Here is a 14,364-nt window from a genome sequence, read left to right as displayed (position 1 = left end):
TCCTTGTGGTAGTCACATTTCTACCGAAAACTTCATTCAATTTACAGTTTAGGTTGAATGATTTCAGTCTCATGATGATATTTCGTTCTCAACGATGTTTGCGATCGGGTATTTTCACATACCTATAATTTTCTATCTCTCCCTCTCTCTCTCTCTCTCTCTCTCTCTCTCTCTCCTCTCTCTCTCTCTCTCTCTCTCTTATATGTTTGAACGCAATTACGCCGATTTCCTTGAGTTCTTGCATACAGCATGGTAAATTTATTTTTCATTAACGTTTTGTGAGGAAAAAATATTTTCCGAATAAACATTCTTCCTTCTAATTAGAGAGCGGATTACGAAATGTTGCGTGAGAAGTGTGTGTATATTATATATATATATATATATATATATATATATATATATATATATATATATATATATATATATATATATATATATATATATATATATATATATATATATAATGTGTATATGTGTGTGTATTATTTTCTAGATTCAGTTTACCCCAACCGTTTTTGTCATTTAGTTTTGGGAGTCGCAAAAAATGGTGTTATCGTTTCCACATTTCAAGCATATTTGGGGTTGAGCCAGCTAGCCCCTTCTCTCCCTAGTGGATTTTGAAAAAAGATTATATGTCAACGGCGTCTGTCTTTGTTTTATTGGTCACCTTGCAAGTATTACACATACGTGTTGCTCAACTTGACTAATCTTACATTTACTATATATATATATATATATATATATATATATATATATATATATATATATATATATATATATATATATATATATATATATATATATATATATATATTATATTATACATGTGTGTGTGTGTTTAATAGTCAGAAAAGGAAAAATGAAAAGACCTAATTCGAGTTATTTCGCCTTTTTAGTGACATGAACGAACTTACATTTGGAGTGAGTCGTCGATGTCACTTATAAAAAGGACTACTAACTCTGATTAAGTCTTTTTATTTTTATTTTTGTGCCCATAATACAATTTATATATGTAAATATATATATATATATATATATATATATATATATATATATATATATATATATATATATATATATTCCTGTGTATATGTTGGTGTGAGTGTATATGTATGCGTGTATCTATTATAAACTTTCTTTTTCTTGTATATGTGGGTCCCCTTGTAATATTCAACCATTATCTTAACATTTGTAGAATTTCGAATTTGATGATTTACGAATATCATCAATATAAAAACATTGTTTTGAAATTGAAATATTGTTCAACAACTTGTGTAATCTGTAATCTTTTTGATGTAGTTCAATCTTCGACAAGATTCAGATATCGTAAGGGGATGTGAACGTTCCTGATGGCCTTTCCAGATTAGAAATTGTGAAGTCTATTGGCGTATAGCTTTGAAGGGGGAGTCAGGGAATGTATCTGCATACTGATATTCCTGTGCCCATGTCTCACATACCAATGTGTTGTGATAAATTCCTAAAATCCCTTCATAAAAGGAAAGTGAAGTGAATGAATGTATTTTAAATCTATTCTTTATAGTATTATTGAGCCTATATGTCAGGCGTTTGATGTTCTCCTTGTGGTGCTTATATTTACTGATTAGTTTTTTATAATTTCGTTGTAATTTTATAATTATTTTATAATGATATTCTGGGTTACACCAAATATAGATCAAAAGCAAGATTACAATTCCTTGGTAGACGCACAACATTATTTTTTAACAATGTTAATGAAATGAGGTTCTGATTAACATCCTGACTTCATAATTTTCTTCGTAATTTAATCAATAATTCATCGTGCTAAAATTTTCATACTTTTTTCTTTTCAGGTAGGAAAAACCTCTTGCATAACCTTTATGCTGCCTTTAGTGAGTTGCTCTTTCTTTTTCTCCTATTGTTTAATTTTTTGTCTCTTCGACATAGAATGGTTTTTTATGTTAGTAAACCTTTTTCCATGAGTTTTAAGTGCCAGATCGTTACCCTCTTCCGAATATTAATGATAGTACAAATAATCTTTGGTTACTTAAGCATGGTGATTCCTTCTTCCATGTCTGAGCCTAATTTTAACAATAGATTAGGTTAAGCTTTTTTTTTTTATAACATCCACCCAGGTGAAAAATAAAAAATTCACGAGCAATGTTTTAAGATATTAACTATGAAACTTATAACTAATTCAAATTTTCAAATACGTATATTATATATATTTTTTAAGATATTCGTCCTTTTATTAATACTGAGGATATTAAATTCTTTGTTAATGTCCTTAAGTAAAAAAAAAAAATTTAATTCGAAGCTTGAAAAAAATGGACGATTTTCATCACGATAATGGAATTCGAGCAGAAAGACGGGGATGTAATTCTCTAATTTCATATTCATGCCACAGTTAAGCTCTTTGACCTGAAATAAGAAAAAAGAGATGTAATACAGAAGTTACATTTTTCTTCATATGTTTATATATATATATATATATATATATATATATATATATATATATATATATATATGTATGTATGTATATATGTATACACTACACTTGAGAGTACACTCGGGCATACTATTCTGTCTTTTTTCTCTTCTTATTTTGAATTTTTTATAGTTTCTATATGAAATATTAATTTTTATGGTATGTTTGTTCCTAAACTTCTCTTCTAGTTTTTCTTTATTCTCTTTCCTCACTGGGCTATTTTCCCTGTTGGAGCCCTTAGGCTTATAGCATTCTGCTTTTCCAACTAGGGTTGTAGCTTAGCAGATAATAATAAGGGTAATAATATATATATATATATATATATATATATATATATATATATATATATATATATATATATATATACACAGTATATATATATATATATATATATATATATATATATATATATACTATGGATATATATATGTGGGTGTTTATATATATACATATATATGTATATATATATAATATATATATATATATATATATATATATATATATATTATGTATATATATGTGGGTGTTTATATATATATATATATATATATATATATATATATATATACATATATATGTATATATATAATATATATATATGTATATATATATATATATATATGTATATATATATATATATATATATATATATATATATATATATATATAGCGTAAGGTTTTGCAACCCCATTGCCCACCTTCCATATACTGTATATGATGGTGTCAGGGGAAATGGACGTCATAACATAGGGGTAGTGGGGTCAGGTTAACGTTAGTAAACTTGGCGATTGCTCCTGGCTTATTGCCCACCAGTTCAGATTTGCTGGAGTCGGCAACTTTGGCGAGGATAACTAGTTCATATCTAAAGATTTTCTGGTAAATCAGAAAGCTATATCCCTCTTGGCTATGTATCTGGCGAGTTGGTTGTACAATTCGTCTGAAATGCTCTTCATCAAAATCAATTTGTCTAAATAAGACTGTTTAAAAGTCTGCCTAAACTACAGCTTATCTAAAAGCGAATTGGGTAAAATAGAAATGGTGTAAAACTACTAATTCACGAGATACAGAATAACTTTAGTTGTTTATTACAATATTGAAAAATAATTCCGTAATTGTTACTAATACACAATTATTATCCTACTGTGATTTTTTTTCCATAAAATATTCAAATACATCCGGCCTACAGCGTAAAATGTATGCTAAATTTATCGAGTCTGATAAGATCGTAAGAAATTAGTTAATAATGTCCATATTTTATATAAGAATATTAAAAGTGGTTATTGGAAATGCGATGACTATCCTAAGACAAAATACCGTGTCAGTGTAATTACTCTGAAGGATGAAATTCGGGAATCTTTCTCAGACCAAATCATATGTTAGATGTGCCGAACTTTTAGGCAATGAAATTGTCAGAAATACCCTAGCTGGATAAGTCAACCCAAAATTCTCCATATTCAGTTATATCTAGTGTGCTGGAAGATTGCGATCGAGCTCTTTCTATCATAGTTGTGAAGATGCAGTGTTAACAAAACAATAAGATATATTCATATATTTATTTATATATACTATATATATACATATATTATATATATATATATATATGTATATATATATATATATATATATATATATATATATATATATATATATATATATATATATATACTGTATATATATACACACTCGCAAATATATATATATATATATATATATATATATATATATATATATATATATATATATGAAATGTGAGTGCATCCTATCTGAGCGGGGATGCCTTAAAGGGTGAAAGGGTTTGTGTATCGCTATGATCAGAAAAGTTGTACTAGTCAGGACCACCCATACTAAGTTGGTTTGCTGTGAGCTATCAGAAAAAAAAGTCTCCCACCATCACCATTCTGCAGTTGGCCTAGCCAAACCCGAGACTTAAATAAGGACATGTCTGAGTCTTTTGTAATGCAGTGGACTAGAAACGACTGATTTTGTTCTTCTTCTTTTTTTTTTTTTTGTATATATGTGTGTGAGTGGTGGCTCTAAATTTATTACCTATCCAATAATCGGTTAGTGTTATGATAAAATGTTCTTAGCTAATCCTTTCTTCAACCCTGCTGTAAACAACTAAAGTTGGCCTACTTTAAGAAATATGCTTGGGTCATCAAGGGATAATTGAATTCAATAAAATAAGACCTAATGAGTCTGACTTCACCATGGAATGAAAACTAGGTCTTTTTCCACTTGGGTTGCTATCACTTAAGTTCTCCAAAACAACGTTGTTCCTTGGCTAAACTATCTAAAACAGGATGTTTTACCTTTCCCCTTACTGTAAGGACTTCATCTATCCCTTCCAAAATTTCTCTCGCCACATTTCCTCCACACATTACATCTCATTATCTCTAACTTTTCCTTTTATTTTCATCCCACTTCCCATTTTCAGTTCCATATTGAAGAATCTGCGTAGAAATCCCTTCGAAAATTACAGCTTAGGCTTCAATATGTTCTTTACTGTTCTTCCTAAATTTTAAATCCAGCCCAGTTTGTAGTTCATGCCATCTTTTATTACGTTTCTTCTTAACGCCTTAATCAATGTAACATGCATAGTAATCAGTGCTTAAGCTGCGAATTCTGGGAAATTTTTGGACCACAGATTATTCCTCCCAAATCCACCCAGCTATAAATGGGTGCACGCCAGCACTTGCTGGGGTTCAATAATAAGATCTTGCGTTTACCAAAAGTTTGAAATGTTCAAGGGGCAATCCCTTTAAAAATAAAAAGGAATACAGTTTGGTGAAAATTATATATGTATGTATATATATATGTATATATATATATGTATATATATATATATATATATATATATATATATATATATATATATATATATATATATATATATATATATATAAGGAGAATGACCAATAATAGAGGGACATTAAGAATACCAGACTGGGTCCCTAGAGATTGCAAAAGGAACAGGAGAAGGAAGAGAAGACGATGGATTGACGAATTGGAAAGTTTGCGGGTGTGGACTGACGTAGAAAGACCATAAAAAAAAAGCAAGTGAAAGGACATATCTGAGGCTTTTGTTCTGCAGTGGACTAGTAAATTAAACGGCTGATTATATATATATATATATATATATATATATATATATATATATATATATATATATATATATATATATATATATATATATATATATATATATATATATATATCCTTTTCTGAATGGGGATACCTTATTATTATTATTATTTTCATTATTATTATTATTATTATTATTATTACCATATAAGCTTAAATTCTAGTTGAAAAAGCAAGATGCTATAAGCCCAGGGGCTCCAATAGGGAAAAATAGCCCACTGAGGAAAGGAAATAAGGAAATAAATAAACGATATGAGAAATAATGAACAATTGAATTAGAATATTTTGAACACAGTAACAACATCAAAACAGATATTTCATTTATAATCTATAAAGAGACTTATGTCAGCCTGTTCAACATAAAAACATTTGCTGCAAGTTTGAACTTTTGAAGTTCCACCGATTCAACTACCCGATTACGAAGATCATTCCACAACTTGGTCACAGAAGGAATAAAACTTCTAGAATACTGTGTAGTATTGAGTCTCATGATGAAGAAGGCCTGACTATTAGAAATAACTGCATGCCTGGTATTACAGGATGGAACTGTCAGGGAAGATCTGAATGTAAAGGATGATAGGAATTATGAAAAATCCTATGCAACATGCATAACGAAGTAAATGAATGATAGTGGCAGAGATTAATATCTAGGTCAGGAATAAGAAATTTGATAGACCAAAGTTCCTGTCCAACAGATTAAGATGAGAATTGGCACCCGAAGATCAGACAGGAGACCAATACTCGAAACAATGTATAATGAAATAATTAAAACGTGTCTTCAGAATAGATTGATCACCGAAAATCTTAAAAGACTTTCTCAATAAGCCAATTTTTCGTGCAATTGAAGAAGACACAGACCTAATGCGTTTCTCAAAATTAATTTGCAGCCGAGAATAACACCTAAAATTTTAAAAGTCATATAGAGTTAAAGATCCGGATGTTGAGGATCCACTGTGCTTGGCTTTCTTACAATCATACTTTGAATTTTGTTAGAATTCAAATTCATGCTTCATAATTTGCACCATGCACTAATTTTAGCTAGATCTCTATTAAGGGATTCACCAACCCCAGATCTACCTTCAGGAGATGGAAGATGGAATTGAAGCAAAGTGTAGCATCATATACATATGTAACAAGCTGGTTTTCTAGGCCAAACTACATGTCATGTGTATGTAGTGTGAAAAGTAATGGTCCAAGAACACTACCCTGAGGAACACCAGATATCACATTCCTATTCTCACTATGGTGCCCATCAACAACAACTCTTTGCGATCTATTACTTAAATATTAAATTAGGATGCTAAGAAACGACCCACCCACTCCCAACTTTTTGAGTTTGAAAACAAAGGCCACATGATTACCACGTTCAAAGGCAGCACTAAAATCAAGGCCAATCATATGAACTTCCTGACCACAATCAAGGGATTCCTGTACAGCATTGGAGATTGTAAGAAGGGCATCACACGCTACAAGGTCTTTACGAAAATCAAATTGCAAACTAGGGAACAGATGATTACCTTAAGCAAACCTATTAAGACGTTTTGCCAAAAGACACATTCAAAAATTTAGATAATATGGGTGTTATATAAATTGGGATGTAATCAGTTGGACTTGAGGTACCACAAACACATTTAAAGAATGGTGTAATATTCCCAATTCTCCAATAAGTGCTAAAAGCTCCTCTTCTTGCTAACTTGCGCAAAATAACATATAACGTTCGAGCTAAGAATTCTGCAGTCTTTATAAAAACAAAGGAAAATTACCATTTGGGTCTACGACACCATAAGCATCAAGGTCCATCAAGAGAGCTTTAATTTCACGAGATCGGAAAACTAAACTAATTAGTTTAGCCTTATGAAAAACGGAATGAGATCAAGTTTCCCATTACTCTGATTACTGTCAAACACATCGGCCAAAAGGGTTGCCTTTTCCTTTGGACGGTGAGTAACAGAGCCATTTGGTTTAAGCAAAGTAGGAAATTGCGTCTACACCAAAGAGTGCAGAATTAAGGGTAGTCCCCCACTTATGTTCCTGAGTTGTACCAAGAACGTTTTTTTTTCATGGTTAAATTGTATTCCTTTTCGGTTGAAGCATAAACTCTCTGAGCAAAAGCTCTAAGCTGAGTATAGTTAGTCCATGTCAAATCTGATCTGTTACCCTTCCAAAGTTGATAGGCCTCCTGCTTCTCCAAATTCGCACGTCTACAATCATCATTGATCTATGGTTTGGCCTTCACTCGGTACCTTAGCACACGAGAAGGGATGCATCTATGAATTATGTTGACTAGATTTTCATTCAAAGGGACAACAGGATCAAAACTTACTAAACAATTGTTGCTAATTCAAGGTCAAAAGATCACTCAAAATCCCATTCCAGTCTGCTTGAGTTTTCATATAAAACTTACATGCGTATGATGCATCAGGGGTAGGCTGTTCAGTCTTCACCACTAATGAAATCAAAGCATAATCAGATGTCTCAACTGGAGAACCAACCTTTTTTGTTATAACGTCAAGGGTGTCGGTGTATACGAGGTCCAAGCAGTTACCAGACCTGTGAGTAGCTTCACTTATGATTTACTTAGAGCCTGATTCAGAGGCAAAGTCTAAAGCTCTGAAGCTGTGGCGATCAGTAGGAGAAATAGAATTTAACCACTTCGTGATGAAAGGGTTTACGTAGTGCCATGATTACTATTAGCAAATCTGTTAGTCAGACCCACTATATTAGGTTGGTTTGCTATGAGCGATCAGACAAAAATCTCCAACTATGACCTATCTGCTGTGGGCTGCGTGGTGATGAACACTGGCCATATCTGAGGCCTTTGTCCTTTAGTGGACTAGAAACGATTGTATTTGTTGTTGTTTAATATATATATATATATATATATATATATATATATATATATATATATATATATATATATATATATATATATATATATATATATAGTTATATATATAGATGGGTGTATATTTAGGTACGTAAGTTTTTAAATCACTACATCTTGTTTCAGGCCATTCTGGAAACGTTCGTGGCTTTCTGTCTTCGACTTCATTTGCACTCTCATTTTTTCCCATGATAATGAAGCGCATCTTCCATTAACTCTTGCAAGGAAGAAAATGGATCAGAAGTTGGTGATGGAGTAAAAGTTTCTTGGCAAATTCCATTTTTCTTTAGCAGTAATTCTATCCCCAAATTTCTTACCTCCAGTCATTAATAACTTTAATTAGTTCGACAATAGTTTCACGTCATTTTGATTAATCCTATTTCTCGTATTATTCTACTTCATTTGAGCTCTCTCTCTCTCTCTCTCTCTCTCTCTCTCTCTCTCTCTCTCTCTCTCTCTCTCTCTCTCTCTCTCTCTCTCTCTCTCTCTCTCTCTCTCTCTCTCATATTTCATACTTTTCAGTTGTTCCACCAAGTTTGTAAGTGATTTGTTCATGTTTTGAGAGGCTTGTTATTATGCTGATATACTTGTTGTCAGATATTTATCAAAATTTCGGTTTTTTGCCTGTATTGTAGGTTGCTATGATTTTCGCTGTCAATAATGTCTTTCTATTTTTTCAGTTTCTGTATGTGACACAATTTTTTCTGTTTACCTTCTGTACATTCCAATGGCGTACATTTAATGTGTTTATTCTCTACCGTATATTTTTTTTCTAGTGCTTCTTCATTCAAAATTTCTCGGGATGGGGGAAAAATATTGTCCGATGAAGTTAGACTAGTTCTTTAGTAATTTTTTTCTTACTTCCAATACTACAAGCTTTCAAAAACATTTGTAGTTTTGCATTACAAGCAGTCCAGTGAACATTTTTTTTCTTGAAGGGACGCGTATAAAACAAAAACATTGTATTACCATATCTTATCCATAACTAATAAGGACCATGCTTTCAGAACTTGTCATTCTTTTCCGCACTTTTTTTCCTTCGGCATTATTAAAAAACTTTATAGTTACATGGAATCTTTCAATTTCCATTTACGGATTACGCTACAACAGAACTATTGCCTTAGACAATGCATCTGATTTCTTAATTGTAAGTAGCCAACGCACGACATTTGAATCTTTATATTCATTTGACATATCTCTATTTGTCATATAATATTTCTGGAGGCAAAATCAAGAAATAATTATGTATCTAAAAATGCATCTAAAATTCCATTATCATTCAAGGCAAAAATTTTATTGTTTCACTTGTATCTTTGATGATAACTCTTATTTATATCAGTAGATGAATGAGCTAACCATCAGGGAACAGTATCTGTTGTTGCTGGCTTTATAAATCCAATGTTATGCGCTGGAATGCTTTAAGGGTAATACATTAATGGTGTACCAACCGTGTTTCACACAATTGTACATAATTCCTTTTGTATATATTATGCTTGTATCTTCGCTCTTCCCTCGCACTAAAACGAACATGAAAATTCCTGTCTGGTTTTTCCTCTGTAATATTGTCTGTCTTGTGAACTTGTTATGTCCTGTTGCCTTGAGGTTTTGTATATAAGGAGAGTGTTCCACAATAATATAACTCGTCGTTTCCAATCTGCCTTTGAGTTCAAACCCTTACTCGGCGCTGTCACATTGGTGACCCCGGAGTGACCACCAATGTGACAGCGCCGAGTAAGGGTGTGAACTCAAAGGCAGATTGGAAACGACTGAGTTATATTATTGTGGAACACTCTCCTTATATACAAAACCTCAAGGCAACAGGACATAACAAGTTCACAAGACAGACAATATTACAGAGGAAAAACCAGACAGGAATTTTCATGTTCGTTTTAGTGCGAGGGAAGAGCGAAGATACAAGCATAATATATACAAAAGGAATTATGTACAATTGTGTGAAACACGGTTGGTACAATGGCTACCATCATCTGTCACAGTTTTGCGGATAGCGTTCTAAGTAGCTTTACTGCACGAAGAGATTCAATTTTAACGTTGAATGGAAGGTAAAGGTCATTTCATATCCTGGTTGATTTTTAGCTTCCATTTGATGTTTTTATTATAAATTTATCCCTTACTAAGCATATTCACGGACCAAATAAATTTAATCATAATACATGTTTTTTTTTTTTTTAGGAGACAGCAAAGTATACATAGCCTAAGTACTTGTACTTGTATATGATAAGTGCATCTACCTGGGGTGAGATTCGAATCTGTTCTCCTGAATCAGTATAAAACTAGACAGTCAACTTACTTACTGGGCTTACTTTATAGCCTCGTGGATAAATCAACTTTTTATATCAGTATTGATTAATAAGCATATATTCGTCATTTATAATTTCCCCATTGGCTATGCTATTCTCAAAGCAGAGTTAAATTAATATGAGGAACTATCTGTGGTTCAATATTTTATGTATGTACATATATATATATATATATATATATATATATATATAAATATATATATATATATATATGTGTGTGTGTGTGTGTGGTGGCACACCCCGTTTGTGGAACCGCCCATTTCATGAAATGAGCAAACCGTTTGACCACTTCATGAAATGGGCAATTATTAATCTTAAAAACTTAATACATAACTAGTTGTCTTTTATAAATAACTGATTGCTTAGCCTGAAATAGCATTTCACGAAGTGATTCTTTAGCTAGAAATAGTAATTTGAAATTTTACTAGATTAGGAGATTTTCAAACTTTTCGTAATACCCATTCAATCTTTAGCCATGGTTGAACAAATACGCAGACGTGCTTCTATGTGGTCTTCTGAATATGAACAGATGGTAATTACAGTTTTTAAGAGAGGAAAGACTGGACAAACGCTTAAAAGATAAGATTACCGCATTTTGAAAAAAATTTCAGGCTTTCTATTTTAATGAAAAGGAAAAAGATAAAAAGAACAATGGAAAATATATGGCAACCAAAGAATCAGTCACAAGAATTATTCAGGAAGCCCATTTTAACACTGGCCATGGTGGTGAGAAGAAGACTTACGAGATTAGTGAACAACAGCTGCAACATTCCAAGATGAATTATTTCACAATATATCCTCCAATGTGAACACTGTGTTGGAAAGCGTTGCAGTAAGGAAACAGCAGTAGGAAATATTAAACCTTTATCTGCAAGTGAACTGAGTAAAAGAGCCTAAGTTGATCTAGTAGATATGCAGACTATGGGGGCTGGAAGATATCGCTTTATTCTGCATATATATATATATATATATATATATATATATATATATATATATATATATATATATATAAAACCTAACCTATTTTCATGTTATTCGACCCCTGGATTCAAAGAGGGCATCTGAGATTGACCATTAGCTTCTTGGATATAGGTGCACCTCATATCCTTCAGCCCAACTGATGATGACTCTGTTGCCGAAAACACAACTAACGATTACCAAATTACCCAAAACCAAGCAGATGATAACCCAATTAACCAAAGCCCAGCTAACGATAACCCAGTCACCCAAAGCCCAGCTGACGATAACCCAGTCACTCAAAGACCAACTGATAATGACTCCGTTACCAAAAGTCCACCTGATGATGACTCAGTTACCCAAAGCCCAGCTGATGATTACTCAGTTGCCCAAAGTCCACCTGATGATGACTCTGTTACTCAAAGCCCCGCTGATGATGACTCAGTTGCCCAAAGCCTAGCTAATGATGATTCCGTCACCCAAACCTGAGGTGATAATGATCCAGTTACCCAAAGCCCAGCTGAGGATGACTCAGTTATCTAAAGTCCAACTGATAATGATCCAATTGCCCAAAGCCCAGCTGACGAGGACTCAGTTGCCCAAAGCCCAGCTGATGATGATCCAGTTACCCAAAGCCCAACTGACGATAACCCAGTTACCCGAAACCCTGCTGATGATGACTCAATTGCCCAAAGCCCAGCTGACGATGACCCAGTTAATCAAAGCCCAGCTGATAATGATCCAGTTGCCCAAAGCCCAGCTGATGATGACTCAGTTGCCCAAACCCCAGCTGATGATGACACAATTGCCCAAAACCCAATTAATGGTGACCCAATTACCCAAAGCCCAGCTGATGATGCCCCAGTTATCCAAAGCCCACGTGACGATGGCCCAGTAACCCAAACCCTAGCTGATGATGACTCGGTTGCCAAAAGCCCAGCTGATGATGACCCAGTTGCCCAAAGCCCAGCTGGTGATGATCCAGTTGCCCAAAGCCCAGCTGACGATGACTCAGTTCCCCAAAGCCCAGCAGATGATGACCCAGTTCCCCAAAGCCCAGCTGATGATGACCCAATGGCCAAAACCTAATTGATGGTGCCCCAATTGCCAAAAGCCCAGCTGATGATGGCCCAGTTATCCAAAGCCCACGTGACGATGACCCAGTAACCTAAACCCTAGCTGATGATGACTCAGTAGCCCAAAGCCCAGCTGATGATGACCCAGTTGCCCAAAGCCCAGCTGATGATCACTCGGATATCCTAAGCCCAGCTGTTGATGACCCAGTTATTCAAAACCAAGCTGATGATGATCAAGTCACCCAAAGCTTAACAGATGATAAACTGGTTCATTAAACACTTGAAGTGATGCACATCCAGTTGCAGACACTCAAATGGACCCAGCAATATGTGCAATAATGAAAGTAAAGCTTGATCTTCGACAACAAGCAACAAAAATGTTTGCACGAAGCACCAGATCACTGCGAACACTTGGTGTTGGAGACAATATGTCAGTGCCTGTTTCTCAATTTGACAGCATTAAAGGAGATCCTCCAAACTTAGTAGGTTTTGTATTAGTAGTTGAAGACAACATATATATGATTGGCACAAAATGAGGAGTTATAAAAGGCAAACTTGCCAGGAACCAGTTTGAATTTATTCACTACAAAGGATTTATGGGAGAAAATATTCCTTCTGAACAACTAAGAATTCGCTAACTAGTTCAAACAGGAAGTGTCGTGTTGCCAGGATTACCAAAGATGTCATTTTAGGAGCAACTACTTAAGTAAAAGGTGCTCTTGTTGAAATGCTGACCTATAATGCACCACTGCTCGCCTCAGCCACAAATGCTCGCCTCAGCCACAAATGCTGTGTCATTGCTGATAATTATCTTTTGTTAATTTTGTTACTCTATAATAATTTTTAATTATGAAGCAAGATTTTCCTCTTTTGTGTGTGTGTTTCTTTCTAAGAAAGGAAAAAGAATAAAAGATATAAATATATATATATATATATATATATATATATCTTGTTTTTTTCCATCCAAATCTTTTGATGTATTTATATCGGAATGAAATAAATTTTTCGTTCATTATTGCTGCTCAATTTATGTATTGGTCAAGAGTTTATTTGACCATTTCATGAAGTGGAGAGGTCATTTTCCTATTTCATGAAGTGGTCAAATGCTTTGCTCAGTTCATGAAATGGGGGTTTACACAAATGGGGTTAAAATATACATATATATATACGTACATGTACTTATGCCGTATATATGTATACATATACTCATACATATACTATACTGTATATATATATATATATATATATATATATATATATATATATGTATATATATATATATATATATATATATATAGTATTTATACAGTATATATATATATGCATATAAATGCGTATATATATATATATATATATATATATATATATATATATATATATATATATATATATATATATATATATATATATATATATATATTACCGACATTTGACTCTTGAAAATTGGTAGAAACTCTAACCGAAATTACAAACATATCGAACATTTGTACATGTAAAGAGTAAACTTAAATACTGATATTGGCT

General features: G+C 32.9%; 1 protein-coding gene across 1 annotated transcript; it reads left to right on the top strand.

Annotated features, from left to right (window-relative positions):
- The first annotated feature begins 12,260 nt into the window (after positions 1–12,260).
- Positions 12,261–12,853, top strand: LOC137626196 (uncharacterized). Its single transcript, XM_068357272.1, has 2 exons — positions 12,261–12,298; positions 12,340–12,853. Exons 1-2 carry the CDS (start codon positions 12,261–12,263, stop codon positions 12,851–12,853), a joined length of 552 nt encoding a protein of 183 aa, XP_068213373.1.
- Positions 12,854–14,364: the final 1,511 nt, after the last annotated feature.

This window comes from Palaemon carinicauda, chromosome 33 (genome assembly GCF_036898095.1).
Source record: "Palaemon carinicauda isolate YSFRI2023 chromosome 33, ASM3689809v2, whole genome shotgun sequence".
Lineage (NCBI taxonomy): Eukaryota > Metazoa > Arthropoda > Malacostraca > Decapoda > Palaemonidae > Palaemon > Palaemon carinicauda.
Note: the sequence above shows the minus strand (reverse complement) of the source record. Positions and strands in the feature narration are given on the sequence as shown.

Excerpts from the sequence above, each read along its gene's own strand:
- LOC137626196 (XM_068357272.1), top strand. The coding sequence starts at position 12,261 with ATGATCCAGTTACCCAAAGCCCAGCTGAGGATGACTCA. Across the intron at positions 12,299-12,339 it reads GCCCAGCTGAGGATGACTCA|CCCAGCTGACGAGGACTCAG; the intron begins GTTATCTAAAGT and ends AATTGCCCAAAG.